The 23,394-nt window shown below is 55.7% G+C and overlaps 1 protein-coding gene across 1 annotated transcript in view; it reads left to right on the top strand.

The window, feature by feature from the left end:
- The window catches only part of CACNA1A (calcium voltage-gated channel subunit alpha1 A), a 137,175-nt gene that overhangs the window by 77,422 nt on the left and 36,359 nt on the right, over positions 1 to 23,394 (top strand). Inside the window, exons 19-25 of the mRNA XM_062179518.1 lie at positions 5,149 to 5,609; positions 5,877 to 6,015; positions 7,050 to 7,179; positions 10,615 to 10,674; positions 11,106 to 11,212; positions 19,033 to 19,132; positions 19,357 to 19,517. Of these exons, the coding sequence (XP_062035502.1) occupies positions 5,149 to 5,609; positions 5,877 to 6,015; positions 7,050 to 7,179; positions 10,615 to 10,674; positions 11,106 to 11,212; positions 19,033 to 19,132; positions 19,357 to 19,517 (1,158 nt within the window). The remainder of the gene's footprint in view (positions 1 to 5,148; positions 5,610 to 5,876; positions 6,016 to 7,049; positions 7,180 to 10,614; positions 10,675 to 11,105; positions 11,213 to 19,032; positions 19,133 to 19,356; positions 19,518 to 23,394) is intronic.

Below are 23,394 nucleotides of genomic sequence, written 5' to 3'. Positions count from 1 at the left end.
TCTGCCTGTGGCGCCGGCACATCGGGTTCTAGTCCCGGACAGAGTGCCGGATTCTGACCAAGTTGCTCCTCTTCCAGTCCAGCTCTCTGCTGTGGCCCAGGAGGGCAGTGGAGAATGGCCCAAGTGCTTGGGCTCTGCAGCCGCATGGGAGACCAGGAGAAGCACCTGGCTCCTGACTTTGGATCAGCGCAGTGCACCGGCCATAGCGGCCATTTGGGGGGTGAACCAAAGGAAGGAAGACCTTTCTCTCTGTCTCTTTCTCTCTCTCACCGTCTAACTCTGCCTGTCAAAAAAAAAAAAAAAAAGATTTATTTATTTGAAAGGCACAGTTACAGAGAGAGAGAGAGAGAGAGAGGTCTTCCATCGCTGGTTCACTCCCCAGATGGCCGCAGCTGGGCCGATGGGAAGCCAAGAGCCTCCTCCAGGTCTCTCTCGCAGGTGCAGGGACCCAAGGACTTGAGCCATCTTCTACTGCTTTCCCAGGCCATAGCAGAGAGCTGGATCGGAAGTGGAGCAGCTGAGATGTGAACTGGTGCCCATATGGGATGCCGGTGTCACAGGCAACCGTTTAACCCACTGCACCACAGCGCATCCAACCATAGCATATTTTTGCACCAAAATAAACTTTTAATTCCATCTTTCCATAAAAATTTTTTGAAGTGGCCAGCGCCGCGGCTCAATAGGCTAATCCTCCACCTTGCGGCACTGGCACACCGGGTTCTAGTCCCGGTCGGGGCACCGATCCTGTCCCGGTTGCCTCTCTTCCAGGCCAGCTCCCTGCTGTGGCCAGGGAGTGCAGTGGAGGATTGCCCAAGTGCTTGGGCCCTGCACCCCATGGGAGACCAGGAGAAGCACCTGGCTCCTGCCTTTGGATCAGCGCGGTGCGCCGGCCACAGCACGCCAACCGCGGTGGCCATTGGAGGGTGAACCAATGGCAAAAAGGAAGACCTTTCTCTCTGTCTCCTTCTCACTGTCCACTCTGCCTGTCAAAAAAAAAAATTTTTTTTAAGTACCCTTGTATGTTAGAAACACACAAGAGGAATAGGCATTGTGGCCCAGAGGGTTCAGCCACTGCTTGGGACACCAGTATTCTGTGTTGGAGCATCCTGGGTTCAAGTCCAGCCTCAGGTTCTGACCCAGTGTTCCTGCCACAGTGCACCCGGGAATGCAGCAGGCATTGGCTGAAGGGCTTAGATCTCTACCAGCAAAATGGAGTTCCCAACTCCTGTCTCTGGCCCCCCGCCCCGACCTTGCTGTCATGGGCAGTTGGGGAGTGAAGCAACAGACAGGAGGGTTCTGAAGAGCTCTCAGATAAATAAATGTTAAAAAAAAAAAATTTGGTGGATGTAAGGGTTTCTGGCTGTCCTGGCTCAGCCAACACCAGCTCCATCCCAGATTTAATACCGTGGCTGTTGCTATCCTCACTGCACCTGCATCTGTTGCCATGACAACGCACTCCGCAGAAAGACCAGGGGAGAGACGCTGGGCTTCCGGGGAGCCACAGGGCATCGAGCACGGGGTGCTTCCTCCCTGAACAAAAACTGAATCTCACAGCACCCACCCCCAGCCTCCCCAACACACCCACTCCGTGTACCTCAAATCATCACACACTCACACACCCCGTTTTCTGCACCGAGTGATGCTGCACCTCGAAGCTTTTAGGACCACAGCACGGCTTAGCCCTGTCCTCGGTAGGGCGACTCAGGACCAGTGATGTGGCCTCAGTTTCCACCTCTGTGAAATGGGCTGAGCCAGCTGATACCTATCTCCCGTGGGGCGGCTATGGGGATGAGATGGTTAATGACAAGGATTGTAAAAGATAAGTTTACTTGGGTGCAAAAAAAAAACAAAAAACAAAAAAACAAAACAGAAAGCCATACATGTGAGGCGTCTCAGACAAGTTCACGGGAAATGTGTCTTATGAGGAAAGCTGTGAGATTTCAAAATTTTTTTTTTGCACCAACCTAAAATTAATTGCATGTTTCACAAAATTTCTTTGTGAGAGGCAAAGAGTTAGAGAAACAGAGAGATTCACTCCCCAGATGCCCACAATGGCCTTTCCTGGGCACAGCTAAGCCAGGAGCCAGGAGCTCCACCCAGGTCTCCCACGTGGGTGGCAGGGACCCAAGTACCTGAGCTGTCCCCTGCTGCCTCCCAGGATGAGCAGTTAGCAAAGAGCTGGAATCACATTTTTCCCCCACCACTTTTTTTTTTTAGATTTATTTTATTTATTCGAGAGGCAGAATGACAGAGGGAGAAAGAGAACAGAGGTCTTCCATCCGCTGGTTCACGCCTCAAATGGCCACAGCAGCTGGGTCTCCTCTGTGGATGGCAGGAGCCCAAGCACTTGGGCCATCCTCTGCTGCTCTCCCAGGCGCAGTAGCAGGGAGCTGGATGGGAAGTGGGGCAGCTGGGATGCTGATAGGAAAAGCCAGCGGGGAAAACAACGGCTTAACCCAATGCCCCACAATGCCATTGCCCCCACCAATTCTATAAAGCACCCTCAGACTACTGGTTCTCACAGCAGGTGCACAGGAAGTGGGAAAGAAACAGGGGCAGGCGGAATCATCACCCCCAAGTAACTGGGGGCCTCTTGGGCACACCCCAGGAGCAGAGTGTCCGTGGTCTGTGGCACCAGGGTGCTGGAGGGGTTGGCCAGCATAGGGGTGCTGTGTGGGATGGGTTTATGCCAGGGCCAGCATTCCCATGTGGGCACCAGTTCGAGTCCTGGCTGCTGCTCCACTGCTGACCCAGCTCCATATTAATGAGCCTGGGAAAGCAGCAGGTGATGGTCCGAGTGCTTGGGCCCCTGCACCTGCATGTGGGAGACCTGGATGGAGCTTCTGGCTCCTGGCTATGTCCTGGTCCAGCCCTGGCTGTTGAGGGGCATTTGGGGGGTGAACCAGCAGACGGAAGATCTGTGTGTGTGTCTCTGTCTCTGTCTCTCTCTCTCTCTCAACTTTTCAAAAATGTAAATCCTTTTAAAACAAAAAAGGAAAAATAAAGTTTTAAATAAGATCAGAGCGCCGAGGCTCCGAGAGGTTAACCAGACCACATGAGGCCAAACAGCCGGTCCTCCACTGTGCCTCGGTTTCTCCTGCCTTCTAGCCAATGGACCACACCCCAGTTACCTACTTGGGGTCTGAAAATAGATGAGCTGGCTCTCTTGTCTGCTGGCTAAGGACTCTGTGGCCCTGTGCTCGCTGAAATTAAAAATCAGATGAGGAGGAAGGTGCGGGAGGGGAGGTTCAGCCGCTGAGGGGGTGTCCTCCAGGGAGCGCTGGCCTTTTTATAGATGCTACAGGAGACGGGTGGAGTCCCCAGGGGCATCAGGAACCAGGACGGCGCGGAGCCCCTGCGAGGGTTGAATGAGCAGGCATAGCCAGGGTCGGCCTCTTTTTTTTTTTTTTTTAAGAATTTTTATTTTAAATTTGAGAGGCAGAGTTACAGACAGAGAGGAGAGACAGAGAGAGGTCTTCCATCTGCTGGTTCACTGCCCCAAATGACCGCAATGGCCGGAGCTGTGCAGATCCGAAGCCAGGAGTCAGGAGCTTCTTCCGGGTGTCCCACGTGCACAGGTGCAGGACCCAAGCACCCGGGCCACCCTCTGCCACCTTCCCAGGCCACAAGCAGAGAGCTGGATTGGACGTGGAGCAGCCGGGACACGAAGCAATGCCCACAGGCAGAGACCCAACCCACCATGCCACGGCACCAGCCCCAGGGTCGGCCTCTGCTCAATTGTGCCTGTCTAAGGTGACACTGTTTCTCCAGGCCCCTGTCCTCCTACAGCTGTGACATGGGGACAGCAGCCGTCCCAGCCCGGGGACAGTCGCTGAAGGGACAGAGGCCGGCTCTGGCTGGCGGCGACTTCGTCCCAGGAAAGGGGATTGGGGGGCGCCCTGCACCTGCCAGCCAGCAGCTGTGAGCAAAGCCTTCTGGGAAATCTCAAATTGCTCAGGCAGTGACAGGTGATGGCCATTAGGGGGCGAGCGCTTGGCTGGGCCACCTGCTGGCTGAGAGTGGCCTTGGACAAGGCCCTGCCCGTCTTCAGTCCCCAAGTCTGGAAAGGTGAGACTGCTGGGGGCCGATGACGGCCACACACTGCGTCCAAGAGCCGGCGCTTGAGCCGATACCAGCTCCCGGCTAACTCACAGCCAGGGAGGCAGCGTTGGCGGCGCAAGGACTTGGGTCCCTGCCACCCACATGTGAGACTCCCGCTGAGTCCCCAGCCTGATCCTGGCCATTGCAAGCACTTGGGAAGTGAACCAGAAAATGGAATCTCTCTCTCTCTCTCTCTCTCTCTTCCTCTCTTCCTTTCCCTCTCAAAAGTTTTTTTTTTTCTTTTTAAGTGCAAAGAACAACACTAGCCACTTCCTATGAGCAGATCAGGGATTATGTGAGCATGGTATACAGTAAGCACTCAATAAGTGCACCATTATGAGAAGTGCAGGGGGCATCTCCTGGTTTACTCCCACAATGACCAGGACTGGGCCAGGACCCAAAGCAGGAGCCAGAAGCTCCATCCAGGTCTCCCACGCGGGTGCAGGGGCCCAGGCACTTGGGCCATCACCTGCTGGTGCGTTAGCGGGGAGCTGGATCCGAAGTGGAGCAGCTGGGACTCGAGTCAGCGCTCCGATCCGGCAGTGTTTGCAAGAGGTGGCTTCACCCGGCCCCCGCATGCGGCTTCCCCACCCACAGCGGCACCCCTGAAAACACTGGGTGCCTGAGCCCACCCCGACCCTGGGAGCTCCCTGGGGGGCATACGGGGCAGGACCCAGCGGCCCCAAGCCGGCATTGGCAGGACCCTCTGCGCGGTCCTTGCCTGCCTCTCGCTGAGGGAGTGGCCTGGCTTCCCCAGGAGGTGCGCCCCCTAGCCGCGGAGAGGTCTCGGATTGGAACCAGGAGAGTGGGAAACGCAACTCCCTTGAGGGTTCATTGAGCAGCCCTGGGGATCCCCGCATGGTCTCAGAAAGCTGAGCAGTCAATGGCTGCTGCTCTGACCTTGACTTTCTACCTTGACCTCTCCATGTCCAAAGCAGACACGTTGGATGGCCGGGTCTTGGGCAGGGGTCCTCGCCTGCCTGACCCCAGTGTCCTAATTGTGTCCTTGCCCTCTCCCCGTCCCCACCCACTCCTTTCCTTCCTCAGAGACACCCAGGGCTCCGGGGTCCCCGTGTCCGGCCCCAACCTCTCCACCACCCGGCCGATCCAGCAGGATCTGAGCCGCCAGGAGCCCCCGCTGGCTGAGGACATGGACAACCTGAAGAACAGCCGGCTAGCCACCGCCGAGCCGGTCAGTCCCCACGAGAGCCTCAGCCATGCCGGCCTGCCCCAGAGCCCAGCCAAGATGGGGAGCAGCACCGACCCCGCCGGCCCCACGCCAGCCACGGCCGCCAACCCCCAGAACAGCACCGCCAGCCGCCGCACACCCAACAACCCGGGGAACCCGTCCAACCCCGGCCCCCCCAAGACCCCCGAGAACAGCCTTATCGTCACCAACCCCAGCACCGCCCAAACCAACTCAGCCAAGACTGCCAGGAAACCTGACCACACCACGGTGGAGATCCCACCAGCCTGCCCACCGCCCCTCAACCACACCGTGGTCCAAGGTGAGCCCTCGGCACTTCCTCCCGCTCTGGGCCTTGGCTTTCGCTCCTGGGAAATGGGTACAGACCTTGGGTAGGTGCACAGACAAGTTCAGTACCGATGTGGATTCCCACGGCCCTGGGCTCTGCCGCTCCCCGGCTGTATGAGCCGGGGCACCTGGCTTTCCCTCTGTGTGCCTCCATTTTCTTATCTGTGAAATGGACCCTCAAGCACACAGCCCTGGGTGGGCTTTTTCTTTTCTTTTCTTTTTTTCTTTTTTGTCCCAACAGTGAACAAAAATGCCAACCCGGACCCACCACCAAAGAAGGAAGAGGAGAAGAAGGAGGAGGTGGACGAGGACCCTGGGGAAGACGGCCCCAAGCCCATGCCTCCCTACAGTTCCATGTTTATCCTGTCCACCACCAACCCGTGAGTACAACCCACAGGGAGCTCAGGCAGCCCCAGAACTTGGGCCCACTGAAATGGATGCCCCGCCCTCGAGTCCTGTCAGAGGGAAATCTGTCACAATGTACTGATGTGGGTGAAAAAAGACCCCTTCCTGCCGCCACCTCGAACATCCCCGTCTTAAATATCCCTGTCTGCACTCCATCGCCTGTGTGGGATACTGCCTTGTGCAGTGCACAACCCCCACAACCATCCATGGCAGACCTGGACCCTACCTCTGCATGACAAGGGTTGGCTTCCGAGCTGACTGTCTCTGAGCTGCACGGCCTTTCTTGTCTCGGGGAGGAATTTATCACGGGTGCATCATGGTGACTTAGAGGTTATTTTAGGACTGTGTTTTTTCCAAGGGCTGTTCTTAGAAAACTCGAACCCTTGACATGCCTGCGACTGCACTGGGAGGGAGCTCTCCCTCTGTAAACGGCTTCATCCTGCAAACGTTTCTTTACTTAGTTTTATTCTAGCAGTGAGTTGTTCCTTTACAGTTCTGAGTGTTTTGTAATTTTTTAAATTATTATAATAGTTGTATGGGGTCAGTGCCATGCTTACCGACCTTTTTTAAAGGATCTATTTATGTATTTATTTGAAAGAGATGGAGAGAGAGAGAGAGAGAGAGAGATCTTGCAGCGGCTGGGTCACTCCCCAGATGGCCGCAGTGGCCAGAGCTGGGGCCAGGCTGAAGCCAGGAGCCAGGAGCTCCGTCCGGGTCTCCCACGCGGGTGCAGGGGTGCAGGAACTGGGCCACCTTCCGCTGCTTTCCCAGACACAGTAGCAGGGCGTGGGTCAGACGTGGAGCAGCCAGGACCAGAGCCCTAGAACAAATATGTTTTCAATCCAGCCAGAGAATCAAGACTCTGTCAATGCGAGGGTCTCCTGCCCACCTCTCTGGGGCTCCGGACCCCCAGCCCCGGCCGAAGGGGCGGGCGTTAATAGCGAGTGGCAAGGGACCACCGGAGACCCGCGGTCCGAGAGGCCCCTGCCCACCGCCCGTGTCCCCACAGCCTTCGCCGCCTGTGCCATTACATCCTGAACCTGCGCTACTTCGAGATGTGCATCCTCATGGTCATCGCCATGAGCAGCATCGCCCTGGCCGCCGAGGACCCGGTGCAGCCCAACGCGCCGCGCAACAACGTGAGTGCCTGGGGGAGCTGCCGGCTCTGCGCCTCGGGGGCGTGGCGGGGGCGGGGCTGGCGCTCCTCCACCTGGAACGGGCGTGGCGGGGGCGTGGCGGGGCAGGGGGAAGAGGAGGCAGTGTTAGGGTCCCCGCTGCCGGTGGGGGGGGGGGGAGCGCTAGGCGAGCCAGATTGGGAAGCCAGGTTGGGCGTTCCCGGCCCTGCACCTGCTCCGCATGCACGCATCGGAGCCCAGGGCCGGGTCGCTCGGAAGTGGGCCCTGGCCACCCAGGTGTCGCCCTCCGCGTGGGCGTTTGGGGCGCTTGTGCCTGCAGTTTTCGCTTTGTTAAGGCGCGGGGTCCGCCCGCAGACCCCCGCACCCCGGCTCTCTCTCCCGTTGGCCGAGTTTCGAGGGGTCACGCTGCAGAATTCTGACTCCACACGTCCCAGAGAGCCCTTGGCTTCCAATGCAATGATGGAGTGCCCCCTGTATACCTGGTCCCCGGCCGGCCGTGGGGCAGCGGAGGCGGGGGCTGACGGGTGGCTCTCTCTCCACCGCTGTCCTGGAGAAAGTAGCTCGGGACACCACTCAAGCCCACCCCCCATGCTCCTTCTCTGCCTCCTCCTCAGGCCAGACCCCATGATGAGAGGCCAGACGGGCACAAGGAATTAAAACCCGGCCCCCGGAGGCAGCAAGTGCCAGGGAGGCCAGGGCCAGGGCTCTGCAGCCTCCTGGAGTCAGATCTAGGCAGACGGTGCCCCAGAGATGGGGGTCAGCAAGCCCCCCTCCCTTCCACAAGGACATTGGGGGTCACACGGGGAGGCGGGGGTGGGTAGGGGCACATCCTCGCAGCCATGACCCAACCCCCAATATCAGCCGGCCAAGGGTGGGAGCACAGCCCTGCCTTCCTCCGCCTGCCCCATTCCCCACCTGCACCTGCTGAGTCGATGGCTGCCGGCTTCTGAGATTAAACCAAGGGGACGCGTGTGCACCCTGGGGCGACACAAGTCCCTCTTCTGCTCTTGTAAGATTTATTTAGTTGAGGCTGGCCCCACGGCTCAATAGGCTAATCCTCTGCCTTGCGGCGTCGGAACACCGGGTTCTAGTCCCGGTTGGGGCACTGGATTCTGTCCCGGTTGCCCCTCTCCAGGCCAGCTCTCTGCTGTGGTCCTGGAGTGCAGTGGAGGATGGCCCAAGTGCTTGCACCCCATGGGAGACCAGGAGAAGCACCTGGCTCCTGGCTTCAGATCAGTGTGGTGCAACGGCCACAGCCCGCCGGCCGCAGTGGCCATTGGAGGGTGAACCAATGGAAAAGGAAGACCTTTCTCTCTGTCTCTCTTTCTTACTGTCCACTCTGCCTGTCAAAAAAATAAAAAATAAAAATAAAAGATTTATTTAGTTGAAAGGCGGGGCTAGGGGGGAGAGAGAGAGTGAGAGAGAGAGGTCTTCCTTCTGCTGGTTCACTCCCCAAATGCCCACAACACTCAGGGCTGGGTCAGGCTGAAGCCAGGAGCCAGGAGCTTCTTCCAGGTCTCCCACGCAGGTGCAGGGGCCCCAAGCACTTGGGCCATCTTCTACTGCTTTCCTGGGTGCATTAGCAGGGAGCTAGATCAGAAAAGGAGCGGCTGGGACTTGAACCAGCACCCGTATGGGATGCCGGCACTGCAGGCAGAGGCTTAGCCCACCACACCACAAGCGGCCTTGTCCACACTTGGTGCTGTCGGCTTGGCCCTTTAGCCCGGGGCCGTTGGGATGCCGACAACATCATCCACTTACAGCGGGTTTATCACTGGATTCTGAGAGTCTCCCCCTTCCCTGCTCTGCAGTTACACTGCTAGGGCCCCGCGAGATGTCCCCCACGGCTCTGCCTGGCGTGGAGCGAATGGGCCCCAGCATTTCAGATTAGACTGGTGGCGTCAGAAAGATCTGGAATCAGCCACGATTGAGCCTAGTTTATTGGTTATGAAGCTCTCCAGGGCCTGGTTAGTGACTGCCTGGGATGCCCACCCTTCTTTTTTTTTTTCTTCCTCTCTTCCAGTAGGTCTTTTATTTAATGAACAACTACTATGTGCCCAGTGCTGAACTAGATACACCCCCGGGGTTAGCGGGATATCACACACGTCCTTTCCTCCCGGAGCACTGGGCCTTTGGTCACTGCTACCCACCGGGCCCACCCAGAGACATCAAGACAAGCTCTTAGAATTAAGGACCATTTGGTCAGCGCTGTGGCTCAACAGGCTAATCCTCTGCCTAGCGGTGCCGGCACCCCGGGTTCTAGTCCCGGTCAGGGCGCCGGATTCTGTCCCGGTTGCCCCTCTTCCAGGCCAGCTCTCTGCTGTGGCCAGGGAGGGCAGTGGAGGATGGCCCAAGTGCTTGGGCCCTGCACCCCATGGGAGACCAGGAGAAGCACCTGGCTCCTGGCTTTGGATCAATGCGGTGCGCTGGTCGCAGTACGCCAACCACGGCGGCCATTGGAGGGTGAACCAACGGCAAAGGAAGACCTTTCTCTCTGTCTCTCTCTCTCATGGTCCACTCTGCCTGTCAAAAAAAGAAAAAAAAAAGAATTAAGGACCATTAAAAAAATTTTTTTTTTAATTTGCTTTAGAGGCACTGTGCCTTTGGTAAGTAAGCAAATCTTTGTGAGGCTTTGCTGCCCTCTGCTGGACAGTGGGCATCACGACACACAAGTCTGTATTGTGAGATGGGGAAAGGTTAGTATGCAGTGCAGCCCTGCCCAACACCCAGGGGGACAGGAAGAATGGAGCTGACGCTGGGCGAAGGCAGGGGGGGGGTGCACGGCCTTGGAGGTGTCCTCGCCGAAGTTTGTGAGCTGAGACGGAATAAACCCCAAATCGCGTGTTCAGCAGCGCCCTCTGGTGGCCGTGCTTGGTAATTGCCAACCCTTACCGTGCAGCCAGGGTCCCAGGTCTGGGGGTGCAGGTGCGGGTGAGGCAGTGGGGGTGTGAGGGGGAGAAAGACCCTTCGTGGTGAGAGCTGGGGCTATTGGACAGGATAATCAATGAAGAAATGACTTTCAGCCCCAGAGGTCCAGCAGGACAGGACACTGGAGGCTCCGATGTCCCAAGGGTGGGTAGGGGGCTCCTTCAACCCACAGACTGGAAGACCTGGGGGCCAGTTTTTAAAAGGTGCCTTTCCTCCCACTGCTAACGCAGATCCACCTGATAGAGGGATTTGGTTAGGATATGCTGCCCTCTGCTGGACAGTGGCGCTCATAACATGAATCTGCACCATGAGATGGGGTGGGGGGTGGTCTTTGTGCAGTCCACATCCTGCTCAACAGTGTTTGCGCACTGCTGTTTCCTCCTCTGAGTGGAGATTTGTTCCTGGGGACGTTGTTGGGAGCCCTTACCCCCGTAGGCTGCCGGTAGATCCTGGACTGAAGCAAGCCAGCGACCCCCTGCACCCTGCCACCCTTGTTTGTATCCCCCACAGGTGCTGCGATATTTTGACTACGTTTTCACCGGCGTCTTCACCTTTGAGATGGTGATCAAGGTGAGTGCCAGGGTCCCTGGGGATTTCCAGGACTGCCACCTTGGTGCCAGTGGCGCTCTGCAGGCAAGAGGGAAGAAGTGAGGGCAGTGGGGAGGAAGCGAGATTGGAGCCATGCAAAAGCCCAGGGAGACGAGGGATCAGGCCCTGGTGCTCACTGGCGCCCTCTGGTGGCTTTGGGGGGAAAACAGCTGTGAAGCAGGAAACAGGAAGGGCAGCAGCCACAAACCTGGGACCAGGTGATGGATGGTCAGGTGGGGTGGGAACCAGGCCTATGAGAGGAGGTAAGAGAGGACAGGTTGGAACCCAAGAACCTGCCAGTCAGAGCGAGGAGGGGCCGCCTGTCTCCTGGCCCCTCCCCCAGTTCAGCCAAGTCTAGAAGGGTGTGGGCTTGGGGGTGAGAGGTCTAAGCCACCTCTCCTCCCCACCCACAGATGATCGACTTAGGGCTTGTCCTGCATCAAGGTGCCTACTTCCGGGACCTCTGGAACATTCTTGACTTCATAGTGGTCAGTGGGGCCCTGGTGGCCTTTGCTTTCACGTAAGTCTCTGGCTCGGCCCGTCCTACCCCCAGCCTGGGGCCATGTTTTGGATCCAGGGAGGCGTCCTGGGAGTGTGGAGGTGGGGGGGGGATCTCCGCATGCCACTGGGAAGAGCTTTGACCTGCTGTTTGCATGACACCCACCACAGAGGGAAGGAGGAGACGGGGACCCCGTCTTCTGCCCCCTACACAGCAGCGGGCCCCGGCCCCATCACCGCCCTCTTGCTGTGTGCTGCTTTCTGTAGATTGAGGCTTGCCACAACATCTCATCTCCCTTCTGCTGTCTCTTTGGGGAGTCCCTGAAAAGACAATCAGGAAATGAATGTGCATGAAAATTCTGACCCCTGTGCCTCCTCTGTGCCCCCCATGGCCCTGTGGTTGTAGACCTGGGGACTCCGCCCTCTGGAAGGCTGTGTGTCACCCTGCAGCCCCAAGATGGTGCCCAAGGTGGAGGTGGCCATTCCAAGATGGCACCCAAGGGTGGAGCAGCCATTCCAAGATGGCGTCCAAGAGCTAAGTAGCCATTGCAAAATGGCATCCAAGGGTGGAGCAGCCATTCCAAAGGGTACCTGTGTCTTTGGCAGCCATTGCGAAATGGCACCCAGGATCTAGAGAGCAAATTTAACATAGTGCCCAAGGGGCTGGGTAACCATTCCAAGATGGCGCCTGAGTTCTTGGTGGCCATTCCAAGATGGCAGCCAACAACTGAATAACCACTTACCTGCAGGGCCCTCATAGTGAGCAGTGCAGTCCTCAAGGGGGAGGGGCCCTTGAGTCATCTCCTTGGCCCACTCTTGGATCTTGCACTGAGGTCAAGTTGTGTTAGAGGGATGAGAAATCCAGAAGTTTCTGGACGCCTCAGAGCTGGGCGAGAGGCACCATGAGGGTGAGGAGACTGAACTCCCCCTCTCCCTCCCTCCTACCCTGTCTGCTCCTCACTTTCTCCTTCTCCTCCCCTTCCCCACCTCTCTCCCTCTTCTGAAATTATTCATTTCACTATAAGAATGATAGAAGAGATTGTTCTTTTTTAAAGCATCAGAAGATTTGGACTTATTAAAATGTGCTTGGTGAAAAGAAATACAACACATAGCAAATTGAGGAGCAAGATTGCCACAAGAAGATAAAGAGTTAGTGTCCTTAATATATAAAAAGCAGTCACAAATCAATAAGAAATCCCCAGTGGATAAAATGGACAGAGGATGTAAACAAATTTTACAGAATGCTGGTAGCTATTAAAAAAAATGGTCAAACTCATTGGAATTCAGAGAAATGTAAAATAAAGACAGGAGAGAATTTTTTTCCCTATTAGCACTGTTTTTTTTAATATTGACTGCTATTTTTTCTTAAGATTTATTTATTTGAGAGGCAAAATTACAGAGAGAGAGAGAGAGAGAGAGAGATCGATCTTCCATCTGCTGGTTCACTCATGAATTGGCTGCAACAGCCAGAGCTGTACCGATCTGAAGCCAGGAGCCAGGAGCTTCTTCCAGGTCTCCCATGTGGGTGGCAGGGACCCAAGGACTTGGGTCATCTTCCACTGCTTTCCCAGGTCATAGCAGAGAGCTGGATCAGAAGTGGAGCAGCCAGGACTTGAACCGGTGCCCATATGGGAATCAGGCGCTGCAGGCAGGGGCTTTACCTGCTACACCATAGCGTCAGCCCCCACAGATCTCTGCTTCTGAAGCCTATTTATGATTTAAGGAAAGTGCACCTGTTGTCATATTCACTGGGACAGTGCAGGAGACCAGGGGTTAGAAAATTCTCTCTCTCTCTCTCCCTCTCCCTCTCTCTCTCCCTCTCCCTCTCCCTCTCCCTCTCCCTCTCTCTCTCTCCCTCTCTTTTCCTCTCCCTCTCCCTCCCTCTCCCTCCCTCTCTCTCCCTCCTCTCCCTTCTTCTCTCCTCCTCTCCCTCCCCCCACCAGCCTTGGCTGTTATCTCTGGGTGATGGGAGCCTCCTCTGGTCCCCTTGGTGCCCAGACTGAGCCCACAAAGGCTCAGTGAGCCCCTCCCTGCTCTCCCACACCTCCGGGGCGGCAGCAGCTACCAGTTTTCCAAGGCTGCTCAGGGGCCAGGGCAGGGGGGTTGCTGAGGCCCTGGGTCCCATTCCCCCAAGCACGTGCCACGTATCCATCCCAACAAATATCAGCCCTGAGGAGGGCCCCCACCCTGCGGTCCTGCCCACATCCTCCATGCCACTAGGAGATGGGGGTGGGGGTGCCCGTCCCAGGAACCCAGGAACAAACCTTCCCATCCTTGCGCTTTTTTTTTTTTGACAGGCAGAGTGGACAGTGAGAGAGAGAGACAGAGAGAAAGGTCTTCCTTTTTGCCGTTGGTTCACCCTCCAATGGCCGCTGCGGCCGGCGCACCGCGCTGATCCAAAGCCATCGTTGGGCTTTTGCCATTAGGTGCCATGTTGACAGGCAGGTTAGGTTCTCTGGCGTCACCATGAGCCGCCCCTTGAAGCAAACCCAACCACAATAAGCAAAGACAGAAATTTCATTTTAACAGTAAAGACCAAGAAACAGAACGATCCTTGCGTTACCCAAGCATCTGTGCAGGGAGTTGAATTTCTTTAATTGTTGCTTTGGGTTTTGGTTTATTTATTTATTTATTGGAATCTGAGCTCTTTGTGGATACAACCCCGGTTCTGAGAACAGTGCCTGCCTGCCCAGACCCCCTCCTTCCCCTCACCCCCACCCCTGCAGGCTGTAAGGTGTAGCCCCCCTCTCCCGTTAAAGAAGTCCTAAATTAAAAAAAGAGATGGGTGAGGCTGCCACCCTACAGTTTTGTAACAAGCTTCGAAGTAGGAGTCCACTCTGAAATACTGATTTAAAAAAAAATAAATGTAGCCTAGGAAACTTAAGCCAGGAACACGATCGGGCACCCAGGCATGCAGCAGTAGCTGTGTGCACTCCACTTGTGTCCAGCAGGGGGCACCGCAGGCTTGCTTGATCTGTGCGATGTCCCAGCTCCATCGCCGTTGCAAGGCTCCTGACCACACAGAGGGTCCCAGGGGGCGTTCAGCATCAGCCCGCGCCACTCAGAAATCTGCTCGCGGGCTCCAGTTGATAAGCTGTTCCTGGGGACAGTTGGGCCACCCTGTGCCCTCCTGAATACAGCCCTACTGTGGGTGATGTTTTGTCCAGGAAAGGTTGAGGCCAGGCATCCGAGGCCACCCTGTGAGCCTCTGCAGGTGCACAGGATTTGAGGGGACCGAGTGGACTGATTCTGCCAGTGGTGTCTTTGTCACATGCTGGGGGACTCTCACAGGTTTTACGGGAGAGGGGCACCTATATATGATATGGAAACACATAAAAGAGGAGACCCCATGGCCCCCGGCCCACCACGCCCTCCCCACCTCTCAGCCAAGCTCAGCACCACCCCCCAGCTCAGCACCACGGTCCAGGCGTCTTGATCAAGCCACTCCTGCACACCCCCCAGGGCCACGCTTGCAGACAGCCAGAGAAGGAGCCCTCAATGTGGAACCGTGCCCCCAAGAGCAGCTCCAGAGGCCTGCCCCCTGGCTAGAGGTCTCTTGGCTTCTTTCTAGAAGGCTCACCCCCCCCCTCCTGCTTCTCTTTCCTTGTTCTCAGAGAGAGGGAGCCAGGGGCACTCTGAGGGTGTGTGGCTCACAGAGGGCCCCTCTGCGTCTTTCTGAGCTCCGAGGTTGCTCTGCCTGCCCTGTGCCCGTCTCCCCAGAGACAAGTCGGAGAACCGCCCCCACTCCCGACAGCGACCGTCCCATCAATCTCGCTGTTTTGGGGAGGGGGCATAAAAAGCCTCCCTACCCTGGCTGGTTCCCCATGCAACAGAATTAAGAGCACACTGTCATCTTCACAGCCACCACCAGGGGGAGCACTGGTTGGTGCTACAAGTCTTGTCCGTTTTGCAAAAAAAAAAAAAAAAGTGAGGGCCCGAGGGATCCTAGATTCTAGAAGGTTCTATTGGTTCTAGATGAATCACGCAGGTGAGGGTCAGCTGTCAGGAGGAGGAGAGCTGCCCACGGCCGAGCTAGGACCACCACTCCCGCCCCGTGCCCATTTGGCAGGAAGGAAGCTTAAGACTGTTGCCTTCCTTGTTAAAAGGAAACTTGCAGGGCTGGCCTTTTTTTTGGGGAGGGGGGAGTGCGGGGTGCATCGAGACGCAGATGCCCCACCCCCAGGACCGCGATTGTGACTTGGTCTCCAATATGGAAAAGGCTCCCCTCGGTCTTCCCGCCCCCACCAGGGATGTCCTAAAGGTTCCCGGCCCTTCTACACCTCACCCTCACCCAAGTGTCCGTGTGTGTGTGTCTGTGCGTGTGTGTGCGTCCTGCCCCATCCGCCCACCGTGTCGCTGGCCCATCCTGAACGCTGCCATTCCATGAGCCGTCAGCCATGATCACAGCCTATGCGCCAGGTGTCGGGGCAGCTGGAAGATCATGCCCCCTGCCCTCACTGCCAAGAGTCCATCCGGTACAAGACTACCGGCCAACGCCTGGAACAAGCCGCTCCTGCAACCCCAGGAGCCACATTTCCAAGAAGCCAAAAGAGGGAGCTCTCCCCCCAACGCCGTGCACAAAGCAGCCTGCCCCGTAACTATTAGAGTGCTCAGCTTCTCTAGGTCTGAGATCTCTCAGTCGGCCACGCTCTCAAGGCCAGGCTCTTTGGCCTTGGGGAAGTCTCCGTCCCTGTCCCTTGGGCGCCTGGGCTGAGTCCTGACTCCGGCTTCCTGCTGGGGCAGATCCTAGGAGAGGGCACAAGTGCGCAGGCCCCTGCCAACCCACTTGAGAGGCCCGGATGGCGACCCCCGGGCAGCTCCCGGGCTCAGCCCTGGCTGTTGCTGGCTTGTGGGGTGCAGACAGTAGCTCGCTCTGTCTCTCCCCCCAACTCTTGAATACATGCTCAAAAAAATAGTTTTTTTAAAGTCTGGTGCAAAAGAAAAAAATCTTTCTGAAATCCACGCATAATTGTTTCTTTGCGTAATACTCATTTCCACGAAGTTTCTGGACCCCTGCGGGCTGCAGCTCGGCCAACAGTCAGGCTCCCTGAAAGTCCGCCTCCCTTTGTCACTGGCAAAGGAGAATCCACAGGTCGCACCCCTCCCCCACAGCTCCGGTTGGGTTCCCGGAGACAGGTGCCCTGCCCTGGGCCAACCACTGACCTTGAAGGAAAAATGCAGCAGTTTCCAAACACCCTCAGGCAGTGAAACCGGTCTGTACTTAAAAAAAAAAAAAATTCCAGCTTCGGAAAAAAAATGGGGTGTTGGACAGAAGGTGCCCCGGGGCCTGTATTCGGTGGCTAGCAGCTCTCTCTGAACGTGCAAAATGCTCCGAGTGCTCCCCCAGACCCCCAACGACAGCAGGGGCCTCCCCAGGCTGGGGTCTCCCCGCCCCCAAGGCAAGGCGTGGCCCCCCCTGGATCTGGCACCCCATGTCACAGGGGCAGGATTCAAACCCAGGTCCCCTCCCTCCGGAGAGCATGGGGGTGGGGTGGGGTTCCCCCCACCCCCGCCGCTGCCGCCGAGCTCCTGGCCGTGACTTTCAGCCTTGAACTTGACCTTTGGGGAATGGACAGCTCCCGGTCTCCCTGGCTTCTTAGAAATGTGGCTTCCTTGGGTGTCGTTAGGCAGCGCCCAGCGCCTTCCACATGGAAGCATGGACTTGCGTGCGTGCGTCCAAGCCAGGAGCCCGAGGCTGGCCCCGCAGGCGCCCTGCGGGGCAGGGGGGGTCAGCAGGACGTGTGTGTTTGTACCTGTTCTGTGTTCTGAGGGTGCTTACCACCTGTCTCTCTCTCCGACGCCACGTCATCAGGAGCAGTACACGGTAAAGTCTCTCTCTCTCTTCCTCTCTCTCTCTCTCTCTCTCTCTCTCTCTCTCATATTCCGTCTCTTGTTCTGTGTGCCTGGTGCAGCCTCGTTGGTGCTGGAGCCGCGTCCACGGCCTTGTGTCCTTGCTACCAGCGTCTTGTTGGCCGGGAACACACAGATGCACTCCACTGGGGGCGGCGGGGAGTGGGGAGGGGGTCCTCGGGAGGCCGCAGCCGCCACCCCCACCCCACCACACAGACACACACCAGGACCCACACGAGCCGCAGGGGGTGGTTAACAAGACAGCCAAACAGCTCCAGCTCCCCAGAGAGAGGAGGCAGCCAGGACCTGGGAGAGTCCACCGCGCGTGCCCTCAGGATTCTATCCTGGGCGACACACCACACAGCCCGGCTGTCTGCGTGCGGGACGCTCCCTGTACCCCACCCCCACCCGCACCCCCAACCCATTTCTCAAAGAGGAACATCTTATACCAGTCCTACCACGGTGTTTCCAACAGTTCGTAGGAAACAGGATTGAAAGAATCAGGTTTCTTTTGGTGCAAAAACTAAAATAAATAAATAAGCTTAAAATCCATGCATGCCTTCAAGGGGTTTCCAGAACATTCATGAAAAATGTGAAGTATAGGGAAAACCTTGGCATGGATTTCAAGGTTTTTTTTTTTTTTTGCTCCAAAATCAAACGTTCTCTTTTCAATTCCTGGTTCCACGAACTCTGTGAAGCATCTTTTGTGTCCCACGACCCCAGACGAGCGGCCGTGAGTCCAGCAGGGACAGAGTCACTGGGCTGGTCCGTGAAGAGTGGGTGGGCGGAGACGTGTGAGCGTGACAAATGGGTTCCCCGTGCTGACGTCCAAGGGGCTTTCTCTCTGACAGAAGCAGGAAGTCCGAGAGGCCACAGCTGCTGTGTTCTCCGTATATTTCTGTGTTTCTGTCCTGGCCATGAGTGTCTCAGAGACGGTTCACCCCCACACACACACACGCACACACACGCCCCCAGCGAGTGTCTCACATTTGACATAAGACAGAAACTAAGATGATTCCAGAAGCGCCCGCTGGTCTGGGGGGGGGGGGCTGGCAGGGAAGGGACCTTGAACTTGAACTTGGAGTACTTGAACTTGAACTGTGCAGTAAGGGCATGACAGTCAGAGGTGGGAGACCATAGGTGGAGGGGAGCGGGGAGGTCGCGGGGGGACCACAGGGTACAGAGGTAAGTCATAGGGTGTAGGGCAGCCTTGAGCGCCATGCCGGGAACCTGTCCTGGATTGGCAAGGTGACACGGTGGAAAGAGCGAGAGATGGGAAGTGGGGTGGTGGGGGCTGAGACAGGCAGCTGAACACGACTGTGGGTGTGGAGGGCATGGGTGGCGGTTCCATCACCCACAAGCCTGCGAGGGCCCCAGCCCAGGCCGAGGTGGGGGTGGGTGGAGAGGGTCTGAGCCGAGGTCCGACAGCACCTGGGGTGTGCTGGGTGCTCATGTCCCAGAGACCCCGGAACAAAGCTCTTGTGGGCTCTCAGACCGTGGGAAACGGTTTCCAAGACACACACACACACACACACACACCGCCCCACAACCACCTTTAAAAAGCACACAAACTGCAGACGCGGGCTTTGTTTTTAAGATAGCCAAGCAGAAATGGGATTCTGGAAGCAGCGGCTGGCTTCCTGCACCCAGGGTGTGAACAGGGGCTGTCCCGTGCACCTGCTGTGGGCTGGCCAGATGAAACACAGGACCCTCAATGCCCAGTGAAGCCAGGAATGTGTGTTCACACACACACACACACACACACACACACCTGCTCACCAGCTCCGGAGCCCAAGCCCAGCGGGGTGTACTGTGACCACTCTTCCCCCAGGACAGGCAGGACTGGGCCAGGCTCACACCAGCCTCCTATGCCTGGGAGGGTGGGCTTCCGTGGAGCTGTGGGCCTATGACCACCACCACCACCACCCCCCGCCCACCATTTCTGTCCCCTTCTTCCCACCCTAACATGCCTCCCCTCCCTCCCCCCAACAGCGGCAATAGCAAAGGGAAGGATATAAACACGATCAAATCCCTCCGAGTGCTCCGGGTGCTACGACCTCTCAAAACCATCAAGCGGTTGCCAAAGCTCAAGGTGAGAGGCCGGTGGGGAGGGGGCGGACCGGGTGGCCCTGTGCTGTCCCGGGAGGAGGCACTGGCCCCGTTGACTGGGCTGCTTGCGTGGGCGTGCCCATTACTACAAGTTCCCAGCAGGTGGCGGTGAAGTGAGGGCTCTGCTGCCTCCCATGTGGGAGACTAGGATGGAGCTCCTGGCTCCCAGCCTCTCTCTCTCCCTCTCCCCCCCCCCCCCCCCCACAGGCCGTGTTCGACTGCGTGGTGAACTCACTCAAAAACGTCTTCAACATCCTCATTGTGTACATGCTGTTCATGTTCATCTTTGCCGTGGTGGCTGTACAATTGTTCAAGGGCAAGTTTTTTCACTGCACCGATGAGTCCAAGGAATTTGAGAAAGATTGTCGGTGGGTGTTCTCCGTGCCCAGCGTCCGGGGTGGCCGGGTTGGGGGAGGGGAGCTGCTGGGAGGCCCAAGGGTTGGGGTGTCCCACGTGAGCATCTTGGACTTGGAATAGAAGCGAAAACCACTGTGAGCTGGCGCTGTGGCTCAACAGGCTAATCCTCCGCCTGCGGCGCCGGCACACCGGGTTCTAGTCCCGGTCAGGGCGCCGGATCCTGTCCCGGTTGCCCCTCTTCCAGGCCAGCTCTCTGCTGTGGCCAGGGAGTGCAGTGGAGGATGGCCCAAGTCCTTGGGCCCTGCACCCCATGGGAGACCAGGAGAAGCTCCTGGCTTCGGATCAGCGCGGTGCGCCGGCTGCAGCAGCCATTGGAGGGTGAACCAACGGCAAAGGAAGATCTTTCTCTCTGTCTCTCTCTCTCTCTCACTGTCCACTCTGCCTGTCAAAAAAAATAAAAAAAAGCCACTGTGGAAGTGGCGGCTGCTGCCCCTCGCTTCCTGCAGGGGGCGCCGTAAACTAGGCTGGCTTCCCTTTTATGTCGCCAACTTTCTGTCCGGCCGGGGACAGTCGTCCACGGCCACAATCTGGCATTTCAAACCTTCTGATGGGGTCAAGATGCAGAAGAAGGGGGGCCGGCACTGTGGCACAGCAGGTTAAGTCGCCACCTGCGATGCCAGTGTCCCATATGAGCGCCCGTTCAAGTCCCGGCTGCTCCACTTCCAACCCAGCTCCCTGCACCTAGGAAAGCAGTGGAAGATGCTTGGGCCCCTGCCACCCACGTGGGAGACCCGGATGCAGCTCCCGGCTCCTGGCTTCAGCCTGGCCCAGCCCTGGCTGTTGTAGACATTTGGGGAGTGACCCAGCAGATGGAAGACTTCTCTCTCTCTCTCTCTCTGCCTTTCAAAGAAATAAATATTTTTAAAATACCATAGTATTTGCATAGAGAGCTAGGCATGTTCTCCCATAAACTTTATTTCTTTAACTATTTTTTTTTCACTTATTAAACTTTTATTTAATGATTATAAATTTCCAAAGTACAGCTTATGGATTACAATGGCTTCCCCCCTCCCATAACTTCCCTCCCACCCGCAACCCTCCCCTTTCCCGCTCCCTCTCCCCTTCCATTCACATCAAGTTTCATTTTCAATTCTCTTTATATACAGAAGATCAGTTTAGTATATATTAAGTAAAGATTTCAACAGTTTGCCCCCATATAGCAACGCAAAGTGAAAACATACTGTTGGAGTACTAGCTATAGCATTAAATAACAGTGTACAGCACATTAAAGACAGAGATCCTACATAATTTTTTTAAAAAATTTATTAATTTTCTATGCCATTTCCAATTTAACACCAGGTGTTTTTTTTTTCATTTCCAATTATCTTTATATACAGAAGATCGATTCAGTATATAATTAGTAAAGATCTCATCAGTTTGTACCCACACAGAAACACAAAGTGTAAAAATAGTGTTTCAGTACTAGTTATAGCATCACTGCACATTAGACAACACATTAAGGACAGATCCCACATGAGATGCAAGTACACAGTGACTCCTGTTGCTGACTTAACAATTTGACACTCCTGTTCGTGGCATCAGTAATCTCCCTAGGCTTTAGTCATGAGTTGCCAGGGCTATGGAAGCCTTTAGAATTCACTGACTTTGATCTTATTCCGATAGGGTCATAGTCAAAGTGGAAGTTCTCTCCTCCCTTCGGAGAAAGGTACCTCCTTCTTTGATGGCCCCGTTCTTTCCACTGGGATCTCACTCGCAGAGATCTTTCATTTAGGTCTTCTTCTTTCTTTTCTTTTCCATGGTATCTTGGCTTTCCATGCCTAAAATACTCTCATGGGCTCTTCAGCCAGATCCGAATGCCTTAAGGGCTGATTCTGAGGCCAGAGTGCTATTTAGGACGTCTGCCATTCTATGAGTCTGCTGTGTATCCCGCTTCCCATGTTGGATCCTTCTCTCCCTTTTTGATTCTATCAGTTAGTATTAGCAGACACTAGTCTTGTTTGTGTGATCCCTTTGACTCTTAGACCTATCAGAGCCATCAATTGTGAACTGAAATTGATCACTTGGACTAGTGAGATGGCATTGGTACATGCCACCTTGATGGGATTGTATTGGAGTCCCCTGGCACGTTTCTAACTCCACTATTTGGGGCAAGTCCGATTGAGCATGTCCCAAATTGTACATCTCCTCCCTCTCTTTTTCCACTCTTATATTTAACAGGGATCACTTTTCAGTTAAAATTTAAACACCTAAGAATAATTGTGTGTTAATTACAGAGTTCAACCACTAGTACTAGAACAACAACAACAACAAACTATTTTTTAAAGATTTATTTGTTTATTTCAAAGTTAACAGAGAGGCATCCATATGGGATGCCAGCAGGTGGCGCTCTACCCAGTACTCCACCATGCCCCCTCCCCCCCAATAAACTTTGCACCGTCTAGATGCCTTACACCAATGAACGCCATGGAAATTCTATGTAAATATTCATCAGCCTTGTGTGGTTTGCAGCATAAATAACCACAAGAAAGACAGTACGGACACAGCTTTTTTTTTTTTTTCTTTTTTTTTTTTTTTTTTTATTTATTTTTGACAGGCAGAGTGGACAGTGAGAGAGAGAGAGACAGAGAGAAAGGTCTTCCTTTTGCCGTTGGTTCACCCTCCAATGGCCGCCGCGGTAGCGCGTTGCGGCCGGCGCACCGCGCTGTTCCGATGGCAGGAGCCAGGTGCTTCTCCTGGTCTCCCATGGGGTGCAGGGCCCAAGGACTTGGGCCATCCTCCACTGCACTCCCTAGCCACAGCAGAGAGCTGGCCTGGAAGAGGGGCAACCGGGACAGGATCGGTGCCCCGACCGGGACTAGAACCCGGTGTGCCAGCGCCGCAAGGCGGAGGATTAGCCTGTTGAGCCACGGTGCCGGCCGCCACAGCTTTTTTTCCGGGTATTTTCGATCGGCAGTTGGTTGAGTCTGTATGGCAATTGTGCTGGAGGGGCCCCTTCCCTGATGCTCACAGAATGGAGAACTGTGGCACTGGCCTATGGAAAAAGAAGGGGTTTACTGCAAGGCCAACCGGCAAGGAGACAGGAAGCAAAGCTCAGACCTATGTCTCCAGTCCGAGGTTCCAGGCAGGTTTTGTGGGTTGGGAAGGACCAGCCAGTGTGGGAAAACTCTCCTGAGGCAAGTTCTGATTGGAGGACTTTAGCACCAGAGCCTGGTCAATGGACTCCAGGCTTCTGGGAGAGTCCAGAATGCTCTGGAAAGTTCCAGGATGCTCTGGAAAGTTCCAGAAGGTTCTAGAAGGTTCTGGTCATGCTTTGGTCTCTTTGAGTCTTCTGGCAGGGGTGGAGGGATAACTATTAGTGAAGACATGTTCCTCCATTCCTGCCCAGACTACATTTGCTGTCAAGAGGCCAATTACCTGTATTAGGAGCTTTGCCTATAATTAAACTTGTCCCCAGCTCACTGTCCACTCTGCCTGTCAAAAAAAAAAAAAAAAAAAAAAAAAACTTGTCCCCAGGAACTTGCATCCAGTTGATGGTGGTACTGGCTTAATCTGAGAGGGACTTTCTAAAGCAGACAGAAACCATTTCCAGCTCCACCCCCCACTCCCCGAATGTGTAGCTTTCCCCAGTGTTGATGGAGCTGGACCATTTTGAGCTGGTTCTGCAGTTACACCTGCACAGAATATGTGTCAAGTCTGTAGTTGTTGCTAGGGTGGAGAAACACGGTGCAGAGAATGGCTGCCGGCTGTTAGCATGAGAAGTCAGCCTAGACGTTCGGATGGGAGTCTGAGGCTAGCTCTCGATCCTTGTCCGAACTGGTGTTGTGGCCCAGGAGGTTAAGACGCAATGCCAACATCCCTTAAGCAGGT

Source organism: Lepus europaeus, chromosome 20 (genome assembly GCF_033115175.1).
Source record: "Lepus europaeus isolate LE1 chromosome 20, mLepTim1.pri, whole genome shotgun sequence".
In the NCBI taxonomy this organism is placed as follows: Eukaryota; Metazoa; Chordata; class Mammalia; order Lagomorpha; family Leporidae; genus Lepus; species Lepus europaeus.
Note: the sequence above shows the minus strand (reverse complement) of the source record. Positions and strands in the feature narration are given on the sequence as shown.